This window comes from Aythya marila, assembly GCF_965140915.1.
Source record: "Aythya marila genome assembly, chromosome: 3".
NCBI classification, from domain to species: domain Eukaryota; kingdom Metazoa; phylum Chordata; class Aves; order Anseriformes; family Anatidae; genus Aythya; species Aythya marila.
The window spans coordinates 76,613,745-76,638,444 of NC_139044.1; the positions used below are offsets into that span (position 1 = coordinate 76,613,745).

The window sequence follows — 24,700 nt, forward strand, 5'->3', positions numbered from 1 at the left end:
CCTCACCAGCAACTAAGCACCAACACAGTTCTTGTTCACTGCCCAATGGGCTGGAGAGAAAAACAGAAGAGTTGAAGTGAGAAAACTCATGGGTAAAGATAGGCAGAAAAGATGATGGCGGGGAGGGGGGGGAGGGAAGAAGAAAAAAACAGTGATGCAAAGGCAATCACACACCACTTCCCACGAGCAGACTAGCTCCCAGACAGTCACGTAGCAACAGCTATCTTCAAGACCAACTTCCCATCCCACCTCACCTTGGTTTTATTGCCGAGTTTCATACAGTATATCTCTTTGGCCAGTCTGGGTCAGCTGTTTTGGCTGTGTTCAATCCTATCTTCCTGCATACCAGCCTACTTGCAAGGAAGTGGGATAAAGAGAAAGTCCTGCTCCTGAGCAGTACTCACACAGAGTCAGCCAAAACATTAGGGAGTTATCGACACTACTTTATGCACAAATCCAAAACACAGCACCACATAGGTGGCTGCGAGGAAAATTACCTCCATTGCAGCCAGACACAGTATATTATCTGAGTAAAAGAATATAAAAAAAATGTGGCATAAACAGAACCAGTCCATGCACCATAGGGAAAAAAGAATCTGGCACATCCAAATTAATCTATACTGCTATATCAATACCGTGTCTGTTCAGGCAGGGAACAATGGTTAGCCAAACCGGAAACGTGTGCATCGATATTTTCAGTAAGTCATTCCAGTGATGCAACCCCAAAATGGTAGGATAAACTGGTCTTCAGAAAAAGATTTTCTTTTGGCTTGCAGTTTCTGCCTGCTCTAAATACAGGCATGGATGATTCAGCTCAGTTAAAATATACAGTGTAACATTTACAGAGAGTATGGGTCTTTGTTTCTCTCTCAGAAATCAATATTCAAAACATGAGGGGAAAAATGAGGATTGGGACCTCTTTACAGTAGCATGATTTCCTTCTTGCTAAATGAATATGGATACCAACACAGAAACCCAAAGCAAAATTTTCATTAAATAATTCCAGTGTCATCATCATAGGTGATTAACATTAAAATGTTTAACATCAAAGCCTACATTACCAATTTGATTTATTTTTTATTACTCTGAGTAACTGCCTGAGCTCCAATGAGAACATTGATCCAAAAAGTGAGTTGCAATTACTATCATGCGTGCCAGACCAGTACAGAAAAGCTAGCAAAAAGAAGCCAAAATCCAAGTTGGCTTTACAGCAGAATGGGCACAACCATGCAAAGCTTCACAAGCTGCCTTTACAGACTGAACAGAAGTCAGTAATAATGAGCAGAGAGAGTATGCCTCCACACATCATTTTTTAAAGAATCAAGGCTTTTAGTTGTCCTACTGAAAGCAAAGCTGATTGGGGTATTGAAGAAATATGAGATGATGTGGGTACAGTGTATTTATCAATACCCTGAGTTACACCTCAGATGCCTTGCCCATTGGAAGTTCGACTACCTACACTGTAAGAAGACTATTTTTGGGTAGTCACGTTTTTCCCAGTAAGGGAGCTCAGGGACTTATGTATTTCTTATTACGTTTTCCTCATTAAAAGATTTTCAAAAGAGCACTTCTGCTCCAATGTATTTACAAATCACATGTAACATGATTGTTAATGGTAAGAGTCTCTCTCCCTAGACAAACAGAAATGTTTTTCATGAGCCTCACTTGCCAGCCTAGAGGACTTAAAGTGAAGTTGATTTTAAATTTCAGGAAGTGAACTGTTTTAATTTCCTCCAGTATGTATGAAGAAAAACAAAAAACAAACAAACAAACAAACAAAAAAAAAACAAATAAGTGATAGAATCCAATCACAGAATCTGCTATTCCCATTCCATTCAGTATAAGTTGTTCTACATTAATATACTTAACAAATATATTGGCATACAAACTAACAAAAAAAAAATGAATTAACATAGTATGTAACGTGGAAGCAGATGAACATAATCTTGTTGCAGCTCCCCATCACTAGTAATGTAGACTCTGTTCTCTTGTACTTTTAGATTATTAAACAGGTGTCAAATTTACAGGATATATGTGCAATCTCCAGTGACCACTACTGATCAAGTCTTGCCCATAAACAGCATGCACTTCCAGTGGGAAGAGGCTGGTTTCCAAAGAATTGCATATCACTTGCTAAACAGAAAATACAATTAAAATAGTAAAAAATGGCTCACTAATTATTAATCACTTCTCCTTATTCAGCTTTAAAAGGCTTGGCATAAAATATTTGGAGGATTACACAGTCTTTCATGTTTCCAACATAAGATTTGAATGTGGCAGAATAAGAGGAAAAAATACATAATATCAGACGCAATTCCCCCCTCTCTCACCATACCGTTTTCTCCCCTTGAGAGAAAGAACTCAATGAACATGGTTTGCTTTCATTCCCAAATACATAATGACATAGGACGTGTCATGCAAAGAGTTTCTTCAGTACATCCAGCCAATAGCATCACAAATTTTGTTGCAGGACTTGATGTCCTAGCCCTGTCATTCAAATGCTAGTGATCAAAAGATTTATCAGACACATTAGACAACAGTGTTCATGAGCTCACAGGAAGTATATTCAGAAGACAGATATGCGGAAGACAAGATGTACAACAAGGAAGATGGAAAAAAAAACATGAAACTGGTAAAAGAACACTGCTTTTTCTAAATGGGAAGTTTAATTTGTTTAAATAGAAGATATAAGTCATATAAAGAAAACAGTTTTAAATAAAAAGTCTTCCTTCAATTTGAAATGCATGAAATCTTGGAGAATTATAAGAAAACCGTCTGCTGATCATAAGGCTTTTTAATAAAACGAGGTCAATCTAAATAGCATGTTGACCTACGGAAAAAGAATTATAAGGATTCATACAGTCTACCTTTATAAAACATGAGAATCAATACTCTTTCTGTTGTGTTACAAGCATTAAAGTCAAATGATTTAATTAACAATATACATAATGTAAGTACAAAAGGAACAAATTATTTCATATGCAGCAGCTACCTCATTATTAAAATGCAATTATATTTATGGGGGCATGTTTACAATGCTGATGAAAATAGTAAAAGAATGCAGGGGTGTTTATTATCTACTCTTCCTAAACATGCAGTTATCTCTTGCCTAACAATCATATATTTGTTCGTCTCCCAGCTCCTGTAGGATTTAATTCATTCACTTGGATTTCACTGGAATGCACTAGAGGAAGTTTAGATTAATACATTCTGTTTTGAGGCAAATTTCAAGAGCCTGATTGATTTTGATGTCAATATAGTATAAGCCATTAAAATTTTCTTTCCTAAATCTTTCCCTTACTAATTTTGTAGAACAATAGAAATAGATATAATGCATTTTTATAATCTTCTGCACCCATTCAGCAAGTAAAAAAATGAGCATTAGAAGAAAAAAATGTATTCACTGTGATATACTATGAAACAACAAAAAAATACAACTTAACAATGTCAGAATATTTATTACACTAATCTAATAATAATACAATACCCACTTTCTACTGTGGCAAGCTCTATAGCTCTACAACTTGAAGCTGATATTGACGAACTTGTGACTTAGACTAATATTTCCAATTTTCTCTAATTTTTCATAAACATATACATTTAAAAGTACCATACAGAGCACTGTAACAGATACTCTTTTTTTCAGCTTTACCTTACACATGCCTGAAATTAATCTACTTTTCATTGCAGTTCAAATTATGATTCTACAAAACACACTGTATTCAGAAGTCTCTAATGCTAAGCAAGCATATTTTGTCTTTAAAATTAAACAGCCCCAGTTTGCCTATCTGAAGGAAGAGGATTTGATTCTCTGAGTTTTCCAGGTATTTTCCTGCAGGAAGACAAACTCTTGAACAGAGTACTGTTATTTTTGCTTAATGCCTACTAGCACAAGGTGTTTCAATGAACAAGTGCAGGGCTAACAACTAATGTTCTTCTAATTCTGAAAGTACATACACAAGATCTTTTGACTTCATAACATTTAGGAGCTTTACTGACTTATAACCAAAGAAATCCCCTATGGGGGAAAAAAAAAAAAAAAAAAAGGCTGAGGGTTGTAGTATATGTATGTAAGAATATAAGATTGATAAGGAAAAAAAAGAAACATGGAACCATGTCCATGTCTATTCTCAGTAACAGTATTCTTCTGTTTTATGCAAGTCAGAACTGACTGGATGACTTTGAACTTATTTTGGACTATTGATACTTTTTAGAGACTGGGGGTTCATTATCTAAGGTAAAAAATTGGTACTTTGCCATGCTTTAATCCAGTTAACAATACAGTATCACTCCAAAATTCACAGAAAACTGGATTTCTGAATAGAGAGCACAGCTATATGTTAATGCCTGAATAATGCTTTAGGCAGAGGCTTTGAAAATACATATATTATGCATACATTTTCTCAGCATGAGAAAAAACTCGACTCACAGATGTATTCACCCTACTGAAATACTATGAGTTGCCTTGATGTGGGATATTCATTGGTCTGAAAGAAAAAAGTATGTTACCACTGTTTACTCAACTCCTTTGTTAATAAAAGTTACAGTGATTCAAAGAGATCAGCCTTGAAAGGGAGGTGGTTAAGTGTCACACCTTTATGAAAATTGTTCTCTCTCACATCCAATAACTTTTAAGATACAATCAATATGTATGCTTGTATCAAAGAAATTAAGTTGATCAGTAAATTAAGGAAATTCTCTCCATAAATAAAACATTCAAATTTCTTAGTTTGATTACTGCTGTTAATTCCCTTTTCCTAGGATTTGTGCTCTGATGGCAATTCAAGTTAAGAATCTTCTAAAATAGAAAGTCTACCGAGAATTTTTGTATGGGTTACTGTGCACCCAGATTTTCAGGCTGTACAGCGACTGAAAAAGTCTTCAATGCTCTTTTATCAGCCAATGTTGACTGCTTGAAAAAAAATTCCTCCTGCTTCTAAATAAGTCCAAATCTGCTTTGAAGTTGAACTGACAGTTCGAAAATCATTCTATATATACATTAGGAACTATGTGCTTTCATTTTTCTATTCTTATCTCCAATTTCTTGTCTAAAGTTTCCCTTTTTGAGTAATAATAATATAAAAAAATATGAAAAGTGCCTTCAGGTGAATAGATCTTATCCTGGAAATATGCAATAGCTGCAATAAAAGAAAACTGGATCAGAAAAATAAAAAATAAAAAAATAAAAAAATAAAAAAAATGGATTTAATTGCAAAATCACAAAATGATTCAGTTTGGAAGGGACCTCTGGAGATCAGATACCTAGAAAGCAGGTTGCCAAGGACCATGTTCAAGTCGTTTTTGAAGATGTCGAAGGAAGGAGAAGTCTCCACTGCCTTTCTGGGCAATATATACCAGTGCTCCCATGGGAGAGCAAAATGTATGGGATTTATGTCATTCACCTTTGTGGGTCAAGAAATTACCTGTTTAAACCCTGACTAGAAAACAGACACCTAGAAGAGTGCTCAGAAAACTACACTTGAGAGCATCTGAAACGTTAAGACTCAATGGGCTTCAAAAAATCAAGATCCAAGAGCCTTTGGATCTCTCTGGATCAGATCAGAAATGACCTGCCAAAAGTCCAAGAACAATGAACCATCTGTGCCTGCTGAAGAAGGTTCTTAGGCCAAACCACTTCCTAGCTGAGAGTTACAAAAAAGGAGCCTCCCACTAGGATAACTTACTGTGGAACTGATATTTTACTTGTCTGTACAAATGCACTCTCAGGAACGTTCTTTATAGGCTAAGAGATACTGGCTATGCAAAACCCTATCGAGCTTCCCTACAATTTACCTTTGATTTTTCCCTGACACTACTTCTCAGAGGAGGAAAGCGTGAAAAAGAAAGCTGTCAGTAGAGTCTCTGCAGAGGTGTCCATCAGTGTAATACTTCAGAATTCATACTTAATCAAAATTAAAACAATCAGCCACCAGAAAATGTAATAACACTGAAGAGATAAATGAATACACCTATACTTTTTTGTTTAAATAAACCATGGAAACACATATATTTTAAATTGCATATAGTTAAACAGTTAATAAACTAAACATTTTTAAATCACTGAAGCACAGTACACACATGAAAAAAAATACAGTGGTAAATGGCAGAAGTTGCTTAGCATTCAAATAAAAAATTTTGTAACACTTTTGAGCAATAGAAAGGTTTTACAGGACCTGAGAATATAACCTATAAGTTAAACAGATCAAAGTTCAGCACTCGGCTCTAGGCAAGCCACAGTACAATGGTACCTGACCAAATATCAAAGTACATGGCTGTGCAGATGCTGTGAAAAATTAGATAAAGTGGTTTGGGCTGTTTACTAGTATTAAAGTCATTGGGGGAAAAAAAAATAAAAATCTAGGTAACATTTTACCAAAATCCTACAAAACAATTCAGTTTTTCAATGTCACAGTTATCATAAAAATTTAAGTGTTTTATTTCTACATAGCAGCAGAGAAATACAGTTCTTTTACTCCTTTTAATGAGCTACCTACATTTTCAGATCTGTTCAACATTTGATACTGTATTTGATCTAAGTGCTGCTAAGCTTGATATTCTTGATGGGATTTGGTCAAGGAGCATACCAAGTAGACAATAAAAGGTTTACTTTTCAGAACACAGATGTCCGTAGTCAGCAGGGTTCACAGAAAAGCTCATGGAACTCACTTTCAAAATGTATTTAACAGCAACTGTATACCTCTCACATTAAAATAATATAGACTAGGGTTTCTTGCAAGGCATAATACTGTAAACAATACCATAAGCATGGAAAATACCAGATTCATTCAGAATTCTAGTATTATTGTAATAGAAAATTTTGAGTAACTACATAATATTATATATTTGCCTTGTGCAGGCATTTGGATTTGCCATAATAGAAGGCTTGTATGTGCCAATTCTCAATTATTTGGAAAAAAATAAAAATAACAGCAAGCCCCACAAGCTCATAAAAGGCTACTTAATCAATAACAAAACAGTTCATTACTTTTTTTTTACTTTCTTTTTTTGGTGTACATAGGCCTGTATTATAATCCCTAGACTTGAATCATCCTTTCTTTTATAGGAAAGGCAATGAAGGGGTAAGAAGGTAACAGGACTTTTGAACAACAACAAAAATAAAAATTTAAAATAAAAAAAAAAGGAAGAATCTGGCGATTTGGCTCTGCATATTAAGTGAAAAGAGGAATATCAGACATCTTCTGGATTTCTGCTTATTTTTTGACTTTGTCTGTTTTCAGTAGAAAATGCCATTTCCACAGTGAACTCTAAAGCCCATCTTATCTGCTTAACCATATGGCTTCTTTTGACTGATTATGGATGATTTTTTTACATTGCTCGTATGTGTAGTTACAGGTAGTTCTGTTACCTCACAGAGCAGAGGCTGTGTTAAAAATGTTGTAGGCATTAAACACAACTTCACCACATGATTCACGGATTTGTATAACAGCCTTTGCCTTACAGCATGGGAATCAACTGCTTACATGCTCAGATTCAGTAAATCATTTTTGCCTACAAAGAAAAGCATTCCAATATCACGGTACAAGAAGTGCATTCTTTTACCTTATATGTCTAGAACACAATCTAAAAGCAAATTATTAATTTAAACTTTAAAACAGCTCACTTTCCCTCATCTTTATTTAAGTCATTGGGGTTTCTGTCAAGCTTTTTATGGAGTCAGGATAAACCTAAATGCCTCATAACATGTTAATTTTCAAATAATATCTTAGAATTTCTCATTCCTATCCAACCACTGATTTCCCCCAAACAACATTTATAAATCCCGATTTAGAAGACAAAATCATTTTATCTCCCACCTACGAATTCTGCCACTGTTCATATCTTCCATACTCATACTTATCAGCAAATTACACTACATCTTATCATTAGTCATACATAGTATAAAATAATTTTACCTTGGTATTAAAGTAAAGATACAGTTGCAGAAAGCTAATGTTGCAGTCCTTAACCAACTGGGCTATACCCTGCCCAAGCAAGATTATCAAATTTTTCCATACTATGAAGCACAATCCAAGACAGTTTTTATTTCAATTGCACAAAACATGTTACTAATAAATAAGTCAATTAAAGGATTTATATATACATCTTTGGAAAACAGGGGGGAAAAAGCACAAAAAATGCAGAAACTCTAATTAGTATGTTAAAATATTATAAAACAGTGAAAATATGCTGACATTGTCATGTTCATGTTTTCTAATATTAATATTACTTCAGGTTACAGAAATAATTGTGATCTGCTATTTTCAAAATAAGTATGGGTGAAATTGGTGATACTTAAACCAATGTACTAAAAAATAATTCTAAGTAGAGGAAGACTATATATAGTAAAACCTCATATAGTTTAAAATACTTGGCTTACTATAGTACTTCAATATGATTTTTGTTGTATGCACAACATGCACTACAATCATTGTAACACGTTCTTTTCAATCAGCTACACAAAATAACAACACACAATTTCTATTATTGCTTATCATATTACAATATATCCATTTACAGATAATAAGATTAGATTCATTGCCATTTTCATTTTGTAGAACATTTTTCATTCAATCTTCTTCTGTTAAAAAAGGGGGGGGAGGGGGGAGTGTAGAATTTCACCTTCATGCATAATAAAAACCAAATATTATCTTATCAGAAGCAACACATCCAAGCATGCTATATCCTATTTTGTTAATGTGACCAGAGAATAAAAATAAAAGAGCATCTTACCTCAAACCAAAGATATGTGATTGTTCATAACTGAATAAGGAATGAATTTTAGCTTCTGAATTCAAAATAATAAGCCTGTCAATGATATCCTGCAAAAGAAAGACAAATGTAAAAAAAAAAACACCTCTGTATTTCACACAGATAACAGTTCTTTAGGGATGTTTACTATAAAATGAAACCTATTATTAAAAATATATATATTTAAATTATTTCTGTAAAAAGAGGTGCCATTGACTTTTTTTTGGTGGAAAGCAAGAAGAAACCACAGAGAATGTTAGGAAAATAACATAGTAATTAGATTTAAAAAATCACTGAATATACAAAAAGATCCTGGCATGGCATGTATTTGAGTTCTTATTCAGTATTAAATCACAAGACAAATGTTAAACTATTTTATGTGTGTGTGTGTGTGTTGTTTTTTTTTCATGTTTGAAATGTGTTTATATCTAATTTAATTGAAAAAACAGCAAGTCCTTTAGTATAACACCCTCTCTAACACTGGTACAAAACACTGTCACTTACCTTCAGAGGCCAGCATCCAAGGCCATCCATGATGACTAGGCTTGAATGTTGAGGTTTATATCTTTGATCCTACATCATTTAATGTAATAGAGAGTTTTCTGAGTATTCAGACTCAACCATTATATGTTAATGTTAGATGAACACCCCCGTTTTAATGCCTATTTTCCTTCTGTTAACTACACAGTCTTGATTGTCTAACTTGGACTTATACAGTATTGCTATACCTGGAAACCTAGAGAATTCCAGAAAATTGTTGGAAGTTCCACAAAAGCCAAAGTAACATACGCTTTCAAAAGCCATAAAAAAAATACTTAAGATCTACCACAGTTTGAAAACTATGAAATATTTATCATCTTCAGCATACATCTTCCCTGCTTCCAGTAGCTCAAAAAACTTTATGACTTTACTTTAGTAGTACCTATCAGTGGACATGCCAACACTGAGTGAATTGGAAAAAAAAAAAAAAAGAAACTTTTCACACCATTCACTCTTGAAATCAACAAAATGGTGTTACAGAAAAACAAACACACACACCAAAAAAAAAGTACAAAAATATTTTCCAAACGTAACGTACACTATTATGATATACACAGTCTAAACAACAACTTAAACTATCACCAATCCAGCTTGTTTGCACTAAGCAAACACTTTAATGCAACAGCAATTCAAAGTGCTAGCTCATTAGCAAAGATCTAATTTTAACTGCCACTCAAGGTCACAGATTAAAGTTGCCTGTGCTTCACAGATGAGAAAAAAATAAATGGATTGTGGCTGGAAGAAGTGATACCAAATGATACTAACATAATACTATTTTTCTTAAGACTAAAATATGCCTTGATCAGTAATTTTCCGGTTAGTGTTTTGTTTGCATGAATCATCTGTGCTATTAAGAAAGCCTGAGGTGCTTCTATTTTTATCTTTTTTTTTTGAATCCACAGTCTAATAAAGCAATATTATATAAATACAAATATATAGGTGTTTTCCAGCATTTGCTAGCATGCATGCACACACAGAGATAACAATGTCACTTTTTCCATGGAAAAACACACTCTCATACAAGCCAGGAAATAGGATCTTTAAATTACGCATCAAATTGTTTATTATCTTTAGGATTTCAAAATGAAAATTTTGGTTAACATGAACTAATACGTGCATATACTGCCCTCATGCTGTATATAATACAAAATGCAGAAAATTTCAAAGGAGAAGTAATAACTTACTTTTTATTACAGTAATAATTTCTCAATAAAAATATCCTCATGTAACTATTATTTTTCTTTAAAATCTATAAAACTCTACTTACAATAATATCTGTAGGTACTTCACGGAGTGAATACATTGGTTTATTTGGTATATCCTGTTTACTCAGGAGCTCAAGAACTGCAGGATAAGTGAGCAAGTTTATCAGAGACAGAAAAGACTAGAAAAAGAAAATAAGAAGGATGACAAAAGGTATTGTTAGTCAGCTAAGTATAACAAAATGTATGTTAAAAATTATTTACTTTAAGTTTGTTCTTATCCTTCTGTGTAGTCTGGAATTGACATAAATAGAGCTGCCAAAATCACTGCAAACCTGCCAGGTGTATACAAGCAAAAAGGCCAGTAGTCTCTGGGAAGCATGTACAAGCAATCAAATTTTACAAGTGGTGGCTTAGTAAAGTTGAATTTTTTTCCAATGGAGTAAATGAAATATAATTCTGGAAATAACTTCAGAATTATCTGTAAAATCCTAACACTTGTACTACCAAGCAATTCTAAATTTTAGAGACACAGCACACTCTAAAAACACATCTTCCTCCCTGATCTTACTACTATAATTCAAGACTTGAACTGATAGCTAGTATTTTGAGATATTCACTTCTGTCATGCCTATTTACTGTTATATCATCTTTAATGGAACATTGGCATTGTGATCTGCCAGGTAACAAAAGAATTTTTTCAATGAACCATTATTTGACTAGCATATTACATCACTTTCGCCCCATATGACAGAAAACAGGCATAGTTGCATTAAAAAACTAGTGAAAGTTATGTATCATAATATCTGAAACACAGTACTGTTTTTTTCCACGTCAGTAAAGAAGATTATTAATTAACTTCTCACCTTCTGACAGCTTTGGTCAATAGGGTCAACTGGAGTAGATTTGGGTTGAGTTATCCTCACATCATCTTTTCCACACTCCAAAAGAGTCCATAATTCAGTTACAAGGGCCTTTATAAACCCTAAAACAATTTTTTTGTTTTAATCATGAGAATGGTAAGAATACCAGAAAAACAATTTTACATATTAAAAAACATTTTATACCACAGTTCTAACTCAGATTCTCAAAATTTTCTACACTATGTACTAAAATTTCACAGGACAGACTGCCTGAGTCTTACCCTCTCCCTTCTATTCTCAATCCTTTGGTCAAATTACCTTTCTACAGCAGTGTGCTGATATTCAATTTTACAGTAGCAGTTCACAAAGAATATTGTACTACAGTAGGATGATATTTATATATATTGCATGTTTCATGTAAATGAGCAGCTGATGTTTCTTAACTAGTTAACTTCTCAAGACTACCTAGCATTGGCTCTGTGGTTTTATTGGTAAGATATTGTAAATCTGTATTTATGCACAATTTATTGGTGAGTTATAGTATGAAAAGGGTATGAAAACATACTATAATGACCGAAAAATATTTGTAAGGGAAACACTACTAGCTGAATTTAAGTAGTTTAGTAATAATATTTTTTAAAAAAAGCAAAAATAGACATCTACATTTGAAATCTCCAAGTCTAAGTTACAAACTTACTATAAACTTCACAGACATTACACAACCTGCTCTAAGGGCTGAAAATCAATGCTGATTATTTTTGATCTACCATTTTTCTTTGATGCTGAAGGCCATAAAAAGCAAGAGAACCTTAAATAGGACAGATGGATTTACTCAAGTAAGTCTGTTCCTTGCTCTCTGAAAAATCCCAGAGGCATAAATAATAAACAAATAACAATCAGTTTCCTTGACTGGCAGAATTTCCCTGCCTTTGTAATAATCTTTCAGCCAAGCCACTTTAATTACACACCAACTATTTCTAGATACTCAAAGAGAATATAAGCAATTTCTGTACCTCACCGAATTCCTCAGCAACTTGAGGATAGCTTTACTTTATTGCTAAGATTCTAATTAACACAACGACTACCTAGACACATGTGTGGTATGACAACAGTTAATTTCTCTGAACATGAATCAAAAAAATCTCAGTTCTGTCTCATTGTTGCACCAGAGCATAAACGACATTCAGGTCTATAAAGCTTCTCACTCTGAGTTGTCAGTAGCCATGGAAAAGTGCATATATAAATTACATAAATCAGCACTTAATAATTCTGATCTGCCAATCAATAAGTACTTGCAAATTATTAACAGCTTTTTTTTATTATTATTATTATTAACAGTCATAAATGCACAAGCAGGAAATTTCTGGAAATCACAATGAAACAAAAATTTGTGTAATGTGGGGGCGGGGGGGAGCTTTCATTGAGATAAGTGAATGACTTTCAAGTCTGAAAGAATAAATTTCCCTGAATAATAATAATAAAAAACGATAGGCATGTAAAGAGCCTTTGCTAATAATGCATAATTATTCCAGTCAGTTCATCTTTTTAATACCTTTCCCACCATTTTTTTTCTACTGTGCAAGACTACAGCGCATAACTATTCTTGTAACTTCCTTCTTAAAATTACCTGAACTCTGTAGAGCTACTGCACCTGTTGGTGTTGTTGCCAGTTGTGCAATAATCACTCCATTACCAAACTCTTCACATTTGTTTGTCTGTTAGTAACAAATATAAAAGCACAGAGTTAATATGGCAGAGGACATGAAACTCTCAAAAGATCTCTTAAATATTTATATTTCCTACCCATGTTTATAGAATTTAATCCACTGTAATATTAGACTTGAACAGTTCACAGATATTATCTTGTACAGACTTGCCAGGGTCAGATTCCAAACAAAACATCAAGTAAAGTATCTTATCAAAATTTAAATGATAAATTCTATGTTTGGGAGATGCAACATCAGCAAATAATAAAAACTTTGGTATTATAAATTTCTTTGCACACTTTCAGTAGGATGTCCACTACGTTTTTTCTCCTAAAATGCATATAAGCTGATTTTCGGTTACATGCTAACATTTTATCTAGATCTCAACAATGCCTACCAACAAGATTTTACTTTGAACTTCTCAGTAAAAAGTCATAAAAACTCAATATATGTCTGGCATTCTAAAGATGGTTAACATCCAACAAAATTATATCTATAGGACACTAACATCAAAGATCATTATCTGTAATTAAAATTAATTTTCTGTGCAGTATAAACGACAAAAGTTCTTCTGGATTTATTTTCTTATTATTTTCTTTCTTCTTTATTTTATTGTAACCATTAAAGGAAAGAAATACTGTACCTGCTCTGTAATGCTTACCTGGAGTTTTTTTGATAAACTGTTGAACATAAAGCTCACACAGTCATTCATGGCCCCTGTACTATGAAGCAGAAAAAGTCCTTTCGGTGTGGCAGAAAAATTTAACAAGGCATCTAGCAAGGTTTCTTCCCATAATAAACTGTAGGAGTAGCAAAATAATCATTTCATATATATATATATATTTATATATTTTTTATATATATATATAAATCATGAAAAAAGGAAAAACTATAAATTAACTTTAAAAAGCAAAAGGTTTCATTCACTTTACTACATTTAGTCTATGTTATCTTTATAATAATAATAATAATAATAATAATAATAATAATAATAATAATAATAATAATAATAATAATAATGCACAAACATCCAAACTCATCCTGGCAGAAGGATTAGGTTACATGGTAAGGAAGGAGCATGGAACAGACAGATGAAGCAGAAGGGAACCGAGAAGACCTGTGTCATCCATACATGTACCTATGATTTACTGTTTAATTCTGGACAAGTCTTTTAAGGCATTAATGTGGCAGTTGCGAAGTGGCAAAGCTGGCAAAGACTTTCTCACTGATGTAAATACACTGTGAGTGACTAATAAAAATCCATGTTTGAAGAGAGAAAGACTCCTGCTAGAAAACTAGTACAGAATTATGAAAATAAGGAGCAATATATACAACAGTTTGTTTGTTTTTTTTTAAAGCAGTAATACTTTCTACCAACATGGCAGGGAAAACAGCAATTACAAGAAGGAAGTATGATGATGCTTTCTGCCCTATAAAATATTCTGTCCCCCAAAATAAAAGTGAATCAATTCCATGACCTTTGAGAAGGTACTGCTGACCACTTCAGGCGTCACTAGACTCATATGATTCTGCTTCCCTAAAAGCACTTGCTTAATGGATTCTCACTTGTAGTTCTCATTTTCCCTCTTTTGATTCCTATCACTAAGAATCCTATCCTTGTGCAGCAAGCAGCTTTTCTCATAGCAGTCAACCATTACCCCAAACTTTAATCACTGCTGCACAATCCTTGCCATTCTGTGTTCTGAAGCAAAAATTTCACACAGAAATTTATCAGTTTCTTTCGTTCTGTAATGTAATAGAAAATCTAGATGATAGAAGGAAATTGTAGCTTATGCCAATGGTACTGATTAGTGATAGCCTCCTTAGTAAGAGCTCTGCATTTCTGAATTTCTTTTCACCACTAGTTTGGAATTGCTATCCAGTCCACATGCCACCACTACAGGCTGCAGTCAAAACTGTTGTGGTATGTTTGCAAATTATACATGAGATCTATGTTAAAGTATAATAAAAAATCTGCTTAAATAACTGGCTCTGCACTAACACCAACATAAATCTCAATTTTAAGGCTCACAGGTCTGTATGCTTCCAGATAAGAAATATACAGGTTTATATATATATATATATATATATATATATATATACACACACACATAAGGGGCATTAAATTGCAATATAAAAGCAAGGATGTCTTTGTCTTAACATGTAAGATAGCCTACATTCTGACTTTCAGCCAGAATGTAGGCAATCTTGTTACATAGTATTATGAAGGTATAGATACCATGTAGCAGAAAAGTTTTAAATTAACATCCCATCAGAGCCACTCAGATGAGACTCATGCTAGGATGACCATGCTCCTGGCAAAAACCCTAAAAAATACAGGGTTATAAAATGTTGAATTGTGAATAAAATTGCAGTGTCCATTCATACTTGTGCACATGCATAAATTAAGCATCAACACTTACACATTTTTTGACTCTAGACTTATTGATGAAGTAGAGTCTGCACCAGTTACAGGAGTGGGTACTCTTTCTGAAAGCAAGCTCATCTGTGAAATTAAAGTAATAATAATAAACAACCCTTCTTACACTGTTTATTTACACCATTTTTAAGCTCCAGATCTTGCTCATTTTACTTTAAAAAACAAACAAATTAATAAAAAAAAAAAAACAACAGTGATCAGATTCTGAGTCTAGCCTTTGGTATAGAATATATCATTCTACTACATTTTTTATTCCAGGAAAGCTCACTTTCCATTTTTAACTCAGGCATAAACCATTTTAAAGCTATTACTTTTTTTTTTTTTTTAAGTTTTTATTCTTTAATTTTTGAAATTAAAAAAATGTATTTTTTAATCAGATTTTTTTTTAGCCAAAATTTTCATGCAAAAACTAAAGAAACAGAACAACATTTTAATTCTGCTTTTGCCACAGGTAATGGAAATAACAACCTCCGGAACCAATGACTCAATGCCACATTTATTGAGTAATTCTGCCTATTTTAATTTTATTTATAATATTCATTTTATTTATAATATTTGTTTTTATATTTATATTTATTTATATTTTATTTATAATTTTATTTATATGATTTATGTGTATAGGTATGGATATACATGAAGCTACAGAGAGATAAAGATTCTATATATATGTGTGTGCATGCACACATAAAAACATATTTGATGGTGTTTTAATTAAAAAGATGTCTAAAATTAACTTGTGTGAAAAGCACCTTATATTTCGGATTAATGGTTTAAAATTTTTATGTTTCTAGGGATAAGGACCATATTATAATATTCTAATGTAAGTGAGAAGTTGTTAATTTCAGTTAACTTACCCTCTTATAAATGTGATCTAAGACATCCACAAAAGATTCCTGAATTAAATTAATTAGTTACCTTGGCCCTGGTAAGTTTCCCCTTTTTCATCATCTGTACAAAAACGCCAGTTTCTCCCTCAAAATTCCAGTAAGATCTGCCATGTAAGACAGGTGGTAAATCTTTGTAACTAATGCTTGGATTTTATTTTTATTTTATTCATGGTCTGCCATTTCTGATCAAGAATAAATGGTAGAATATCTTAAACTGCAGATGTTTTGAAATTGAACAACAGAAAAATATTAAAAAAAATCAAGATGGCAGAGTTGAAAACATGACTTTGCTGTCCTAAACTGTTGATTCCTGAAGCCGATTCCCCTTGATCTCCAAACCAATATGAAGAAATAGAATTTTGTCAGTTAAATGTTTCATGATTCAATTCCACACACTTATGCTATTTATCCTTTATGTGTCAAAACAATTTGTCTAAATGATGTTATTTATCATAATAAAATCTTTTGATGTGCAAAGTTTTTTTGTTGTTGTTTTTTTTTGTGTATGTGTAGATGCTATGGTACTTTAGAGCAAATAAATGGAAATACCCATCAAAAGTATATGACAGTCTGACTGATAAACATTAAACAGGGTAACAAGTTAGTTCAAGTAAGACTTACTTCACTACTTACATACCAGGAAAGCACAGAAAGATTGACAGATTTTTGAGTTATGTGAATTACAGCATGATTAAATTGAACTAAACTCCAAAGTTTTCAATGCAAGGAAGAACATTTCAAAACCAACATTTTCTGATGGGAAATAGAGTTTACTGTGATATAATTATGGTTGTAATATTTTATTTTCAATCAAGATTTATGCTTTTGTGATAATACTTGTATACGAAAGTAGTGAAAAATATCCACAAGGTAATGATTCAAGTCTTCTTTCATGCTTTATCTTTCTGATACGTTCTGCCTTAGTTTACATTGTGACTGTGTTTCTAAGCATTATAAAAGTGTACAGCATTTGACAAGAACAGATGTTCCATTTTGTTTCCCTTGCATTCAATCTCTCTCCTGCTTCCTTGACTTCCAAAAAAAAGGTTTAGCATTTTAAACATTTTTTTTCCAGCTTGGTCTGATCCTTCTCCTCTAAGAAAGTATTTTACAAACACTGGAGAGGGGAAAAAAAAGTTTCAATTTTTCAGAATAAAGTACTGTCGCACAGCTTGTCTTTCCACAAAGAGTTCTAGTATCTGTTGTTTAAATATACTGTTTCAGTTTTGCTGGAACCCAAAGTTGAAGTTTAATACACTATCCTTATCTAAATATTGACGCTGTAATTTTAGTGATTCCAACCTCTGTTTGATTTTTACTTCACTGTGAACTTTCTGAAAACTGCTCTTGCCGCATCTGCTGCCATTTTTCCATATTAACAATAACATAATAAATGATAAGAATTTTCAAACTGCACATAGGAACTCTGCTATAGGAACAATGAAAATAGAAAAGTTTAGTGAATAAAGCAAGGATCTACACTTCTTGTTCAGTAAATTTATAATAGAAAGCAAAATTGTCAGAGCTGTTGGACCCAAGTTCTCTCAGGCAGAATAAACACTAGACTAGCATCAGACAGAAGTTAAAATGCAAGCTCTATACTTCATAAGATATCCATGTACAGGTATGACAAGAACACCTGCTTGCACATCTCATTATGGTCTCTTGAGAATATTTCAATGGCATCTAAGCATTTCAGTCAAATATTTGTAATCTCCTATTTTTCTCTGTATCTTCCACTAAACCTAACCAAAAATTATTCCTAACACACAATCTAAACCTCCCCTGGTGCAGCTTGAGACCATTTCTTCATGTCCTACCACATGTCACCTGAGAAAGGAGATGGATATCCTTCTCACTACAACCTTCTTTCAGGTAGCTGTAGAGAGTGATAAGGTCTCCCCCTCAGCCTCCTCCATCTAAACAACCCCAATGCCTTTAGTCATTCCTCACAACTCTTGTTTTCTCATCCCTTCACCAGCTTTATCGGTCTTTTCTGCATATGCCTGAGCAGCTCAATATCTTTCTTGCAGTGAGAGGCCCAAAACTGAACACAGTATTTGAGGTGCAGTCTCAAGGAGACCTTGTTGCGTACAAGGAGACAATTGTTTCCATAGTCCTGCTGGCCACACTATTTCTGATGCTGGCCATGGTGCAATTGGCCTTCTTGCCCACTACTGGCTCATGTTTAAGCAGCTGCTGACCAGCCACTCTTCTGGCCTATACCACTGCATGTGGTTGTTATGAGCCAGGCACAGGACCTGGCATTTACCCTTACTGAACATTATGTGTTTGAGCACAGCCCATCAGTCCAGCCTATCCAGATCCCTCTGCAAAGCCTTCCTGCCCTCAAGCAGATCTACAGTCCCACTAACTTGGTATTGTCTGTAAGAGTGCACTTGATCCCCTCATCCAGATCACTGATAAAAATGTCAAACAAAAAACTTACACCAGTACTGATCACTGGGGAACACTGCTGGTGACCAGCTGTCAGGTGGATTGAACTTCATGCACTACAACTCTTTGAGCCTGGCAATCCAGCCTGCTCTTCACCCAGCAAACTAGGCGCCTGTCCAAGCCATGAGCAGCCAGTTTCTCCAGGAGAATACTTTGGGAAACAATTTTTACTAAAATCCTACAATAAGTAGACAAATTGTGAACATCAGATGACCTCTAGCAGCAAGGACAGTATTTAAAGAAGAATTGATCAATGAATGACAGGTCTTCCTATACATCCTCAGAGATCCTGGTTTAATCTTCAAGCACATAAGGCTTAAAATTAGTGTCTGCTAGGTTCACATATAGAAGCAAATTTTGAAAAGTAGAACTTCATTTTTAGAACAATTCTTATCTCACTATTTAAGTATAGGGAATCTAAAGCACAGAACAACTATTACATAACCTGAACCTCTTACAGTAATTTTTTTTCTGATCTTCCCAATCCAAAGCAAGATTTACCTTTTTCCAGGCCTCTCCAATAGATTCATGCAAGCCATAAGGAATTAGCATCTGCAGGCCTTCACATGTTCTGTACATCTGACGACATACAAAAATGAAAGCTCCTTTAACAACTGGCAAAAGCTCGGATCCAGATAAAAGAGAAATGTCGTCATGAAGAAGTTTCTTTGTAAACTGAACAATTACATGAACAGCTGTAGGACTAGAAATAAAATAACATTTTTTAAATGTTGGTTTGTAGTCATCAATGAGCCTTGAAACAAATCCTTTGATAGAGCTTATAAAAATTGTTCTAGGGGTAATGGAAAAAAACTATAACCCACTATGGAGCGACCAACTATATTAATACTCGCAACAGCAGTCAGAATAAAAGAAATGCATAGCAAGTGATTTTACTTTGGTTACGGGTTAACATAAAACAAAAATGCAGTCACAACCTTCCATCTTGTCCACATGGCCACAATCTACACAAACTGCGTGTTTTATAAGAGTCCAGTTGGGAAAAGTAACAAGACAATCATTTTAGCTTTTACTTAATCAAAAAGACTATTAGTATTCTTGAAGCACATCAGGCAAGATTTATCTTTGTTCTTCCTCTTTCCTATCTGAGAACTGCTTCTGAAATCTTCTAGGTTAAAAACACAAAATACGACTCCTTCCCCAAAAGAGATCAGATTCACCACCATTTTCCTCCAAAAAGCTTTTATGTCCATACTCCCATAAAAATGTACACAACTTCTGAGCTTTCCCCTCTCAGAAGACATATATTCCAAATAATTGACAGTCACAGACATAAGGGTTATTTTAATGACCTGCAGCTTAGATACTTTTAAATGCTAGTCTCAATTTTACTGCCCAATTTCATACTTTAGCATCAGCTAAGAATGCACTACACACAGGATTAGAATATTATACAGATACTATATTAGGCACGCTGTTACAAATGTCAGTTTCTGATACAAGATCTGCCTCTACATGTATTAATAAGTGAATGTTACAATAAATCTATTGTTTCAGTAAATTAGGTTGATTTTTAATATTTATTCTAAAAACAAGCGAAATAGACAATATTAGACTTTGGTCTGAACAGCAGCACTATGAATATACTGGAACTACATTCAGAGAAAAAGAAAGCCCTCAAATGAATAGGAAAAACAAAGAAACCATGGAAATCTTCCTTAATAAAAGTATTTTAAAGTGTATTTTACCTGTTTATACACGTAAATATTTCCCTTACACATTCTCCAAAACAATTCCTACTTTAATTGATAATGAGATATTTTTACTCCAAACATAAACAAAACATATCATGCTACAAAAAAAAAAACTGAAATGAGTCTCGCTTCATAAGACTAATGTAATTCATTACTCACTAATGTTATTCATTAATGTTCTCTTACCTATCTTCTTTAGCAGAGTTTTTATTTCCTCCATAAAGAAGAATAGAAAGACCTTCTTCTACAGCAGCAAACCTTGCCAAAATATCAGCTACATCAATTAAAGTGGTTTCAAGGCAATTTATATATACCTGTTTGGAAGCCAAAAAAGAAGTTTTAAATTCAATGCTTTTGTGAAAGCTGTTTATTCAAGTCTGGCTTATCTATGCAGAACCTGAATGAAGGTCACCTTTCTGATGTCTGCTTAATGGTTTAAACAAGAAGTAAGTAGCCTACGTTCAAATGCCATCATATAAAAACCTTCATCACAGAAGGTTGTAATTGCTACTTTTAATGATTATGGCAGAAATCTAATGACTACACAGACACAGAGAACACACATTTCTAAACTCTCTTCTCTTTTCCCACAATGAACGTGGAAAGACTCTTGATAAGTCACTTAGGAATGCAAGAACAGTATCTGAGTCAAGGTGAAATACATGCTAACTCCCTCTTTGCTGTATATGCATTGGCAACTCTTTGGCAAGATACGGAATTCCAATTTCACAGGAAAATCTTGTGTGTCCACCTCATTTCTTGGCAGCAGTAGGTCTAAACAGCCCCTTGCTTTGGAACCATGAGGGAAGCCTTCCACACTGGAGCAAAGCAGAAGTCATCTGCTAATTCCTTATTCACTTCAGAGCACTGCACCTCTGAGCTGTAATCAAGGGGACCTGAACACTTAACATTAGGATTCAGTTTAGTCTAGTACTATCACTAGCGAATGTCCTACCTGAATAAAGGCTAAACTAGCTATTGCTCATTAGTAAGTAAACTCACTATTTCAATAGTAGACAAGCAAAATTCATGTATTCCATGAAGGACCTGTCAGGGAGCAGAAAGGGCAAATTGCTCTGCAAGAGAAGGGAAGTCAGGAGCCAAGAGTGATAACAAGGCAGCCAGAGGCAGTGGCTCTCCATCTGATTGGCAGGTATTCCCACCATACCCAAGCAAGTTGAGCAGACCAGGTCCAGTGATGGTAAGCAAGTTCACTCAACAATTCAGATCCCTTCCATGGAGATGAGAGAGGTCTGAGGTTAAGCCATGAAGCTGAATCAGTGAGCGATCAGGGTCAGACAGACCAGTGATCACTAGGCAACTTTACAGTAACAAGGCTGAGGTAAAACAAGCCAACAAGTCTCGTCTGTGGGATGGGGTTCAGATAAATGGGATGCCTGGCTTCAATGCTGCTACAACATAGTACAGGCAGGAAATGAGGGGGAGAACCTCAACTTAAAACCCACTCCAGAGATGGAGTGAGTTCACGCTGAGACATTACAAGAGACATTTCTGTGGGGGGTCTCCAATGAGGCTTCCTCACAGAGCTTTATCAAACAGCTGTCTTCAAGGTTTGACATCCATACCGCTACCTATGTTGGCCCTGAGCCCAAGCAAATAAGCCCAGGGATGGGATAATCAGGGAGGAGATGTGTCCAGGGCCTGCCAGTACACAGCAGCTATAATTCTGCAGAACTTATTCCAGGGTCCTAAAGGTGGTCACAAAAACCCTGTTCCTGTCCGTATGCCTCAATCTAAACATGAGGAAACATTTTTTTTATTGTTATTGTTATGAGGGTGACTGAGCACTGGCATAGATTGCCCAGAAAGCTTGCAGAGTCTCCCTTCTTGGAAACATTCAGAAGTTGTCTGGACATGGTCCTGTGCAAGTGGCTTGAGTGGGAGAGCATGGACCAGATGACCTCCAGAGGTCTCTTCTAACCTCAGCCATTCTGTGATTCTGTGAATATACAGAATGAACACACAGTCATGAAATAACTGGAGCTGTTTTCACCCAGAAACCAAGAAACACTCCAAATTACCAGAATTCATGAACAGATGTACTTACAAAAAAGAATAACAGTTTTCAAAGCAAGAAAAAAATACCCTTTGGTAATTTCCCCCTATACGCACCCAGGAAAACAGAATGGAGTCAACAGTGAGATGAATTTTAGGCAAGGATGAACTAAGGAGGATTACTGCTCCCAGTAATGCTTGTTGAATACTTTATACATCAGAGCAGGGAATAAGGCACCACTATCCTGAAGCTGAAGTCCACTGCTTAAATCCTCTCCACTCTTCTGTTATTCATCAAGGAAAGCTGGACTCCTGGGAGCAGGGATTTTTACAGTGCTATGCAATCCAGCTCCTGCTTCTTCCCTCACAGGTAGCTCTATATTTTATACACTGCACCAAGGAAAAATAAATGGTATTTACTTTACAATTTAAGTAATTTACTATTATTGCCAGTGCTCAAGGTAATCAGAGAAAAATATAACTTTATTTCAAAACTTGACCTAGTTGCAGAAGTACATATAGATACTGTATTATTAGGTAGATGGGGAATCATTTAATTTCCTGATTCTTCTTGTGTAAAAGGTCATGAAGCAAGAGTGTAGAAAAGCATAGAGTAAGTTCCTTCTTTTCTCTTTAGAATTTATTGTTTTCTTAGTCAGGCTTTGTTTTTGTTTCTTTTTTTTTTTTTTTTTGTTAAATTTTCATGTTAAATAGAGGGTTAAAAAACTCTCTCTGACCATTTATTTTTAGAGTACATGGTATAATTGTTCAGAATTTTAAGAAAGGAACATACTGTGCTGTCATTGTCTCTTCAAAAGTGTATTGTTATTATTTTGTTTTCCCTGTGCAAGACAAAAACACACATAGTACTTTGTTTATTTACAATGGGAATACTATGATCTGTACCAGCTATGTTTCAGCAGCAACTTAAAAGACTACAGAGCTCCCAAAGTCAACACTACTACCTACAAACCAATCCTTCTGACTACTCCTGCTCATAGCCACCAAGTTTCTTCTTCCCTCTCTACTGCATATATGGAAGACTACTCTGCTTAAAAAAACAAAAACAAACAAAACAAAACAAACAGGCAAAAAAAACCAACAGCATAACTTTTTCATCAGGCCTATTCTGCAACTGAGGAGCCGTATACCCACAATCCAGCACTGGAGAGACAGACAATAGATCCTTCATAGGGACGTGTGATTCTTAAGTGTCTAAGAAGTGCCAGTGGTTTGGCTGGGAAACAAAACCAATCCCACTTTTTGTAAAAGAGGAACAGGGTTACCCTGACTTTTCCTACCTTTTCCAGCTATTGGTTTGCCAGAACTGATATAAAACAATTTGCACTTTCATTGGAACAAATATGACACGTTCCAGATTTACGACACATACACAGCCTACTACAGCCACTGTGCAATAAATATTCCTGAATATGACCTGTTTTGTTTTGTTTTCTTTTAAAGAAAGAAAAGGTCCAGACGGGCCTTGAATATCTCCAGAGAAGGAGACTCCACAACCTCCCTGGGCAGCCTGCTCCAGTGCTCCATCACCCTCACCATGAAGAAGTTCTTTCGCATGTTGGTGCGGAACTTCCTGTGCTCTATCTTGTGGCCACTACCCCTTGTCCTGTCCCCACAAGCCACTGAAAAGAGGTTGGCCAAATCCCTCTGTCTCCCACAGTTCAGGTATTTATAAACATTGATGAGATCCCCAAAGATTACCAGTGTCCAAGCTATATGCAGGCTCAGTGACTTCTTGTCTTTTAAAAAAATCTGTGCTACAGTTCTGCAGCCTACAATAAGATCAAGACAACTTAACGTGCTAACCCTGCAAAGCATTCATAGATAGCCTTAAATAAAATGCTAGTATGCCTTAAATAAAATGCAGTGCTTGTAAACTCAGTACAGATACTTGCAAAGGAGTATCACAGAATGGCCAAGGTTGGAAGGGACCTCTGAAAATCATCTAGTCCAACCCCCCTGCTGAGCAGGATCACCTAGAGCACATACTGCAGAATGGCATCTAGGCAGGGTTTGAATACCTACAGAGAAGGAGACTCCACAGCCTCTCTGGGCAACCTGTTCCAGTGCTCTGTCCCGCACACAGCAAAGAAGTAAAGAAGTAT

At 34.7% G+C, this 24,700-nt stretch overlaps 1 protein-coding gene across 8 annotated transcripts in view; it reads right to left on the reverse strand.

Annotated features, from left to right (window-relative positions):
• TBC1D32 (TBC1 domain family member 32) overlaps positions 1-24,700 on the reverse strand; it is an 81,852-nt gene that overhangs the window by 40,179 nt on the left and 16,973 nt on the right. For 7 of the 8 annotated variants that reach the window (XR_014317140.1, XR_014317141.1, XR_014317142.1 and 4 more), the window contains 9 exons: positions 20,745-20,872; positions 19,345-19,546; positions 15,483-15,565; positions 13,721-13,859; positions 12,981-13,068; positions 11,357-11,475; positions 10,556-10,672; positions 9,253-9,321; positions 8,731-8,819 (listed from right to left, as the gene is read on the reverse strand). Coding sequence is in view for 5 of the 8 variants with exons in the window: in XM_082756353.1 (XP_082612479.1) it covers positions 8,731-8,819; positions 9,253-9,321; positions 10,556-10,672; positions 11,357-11,475; positions 12,981-13,068; positions 13,721-13,859; positions 15,483-15,565; positions 19,345-19,546; positions 20,745-20,872 (1,034 nt within the window). In the remaining 3 variants the exon portion in view is untranslated. The remainder of the gene's footprint in view (positions 1-8,730; positions 8,820-9,252; positions 9,322-10,555; positions 10,673-11,356; positions 11,476-12,980; positions 13,069-13,720; positions 13,860-15,482; positions 15,566-19,344; positions 19,547-20,744; positions 20,873-24,700) is intronic. The other variant, XM_082756354.1, reaches the window with a different exon arrangement.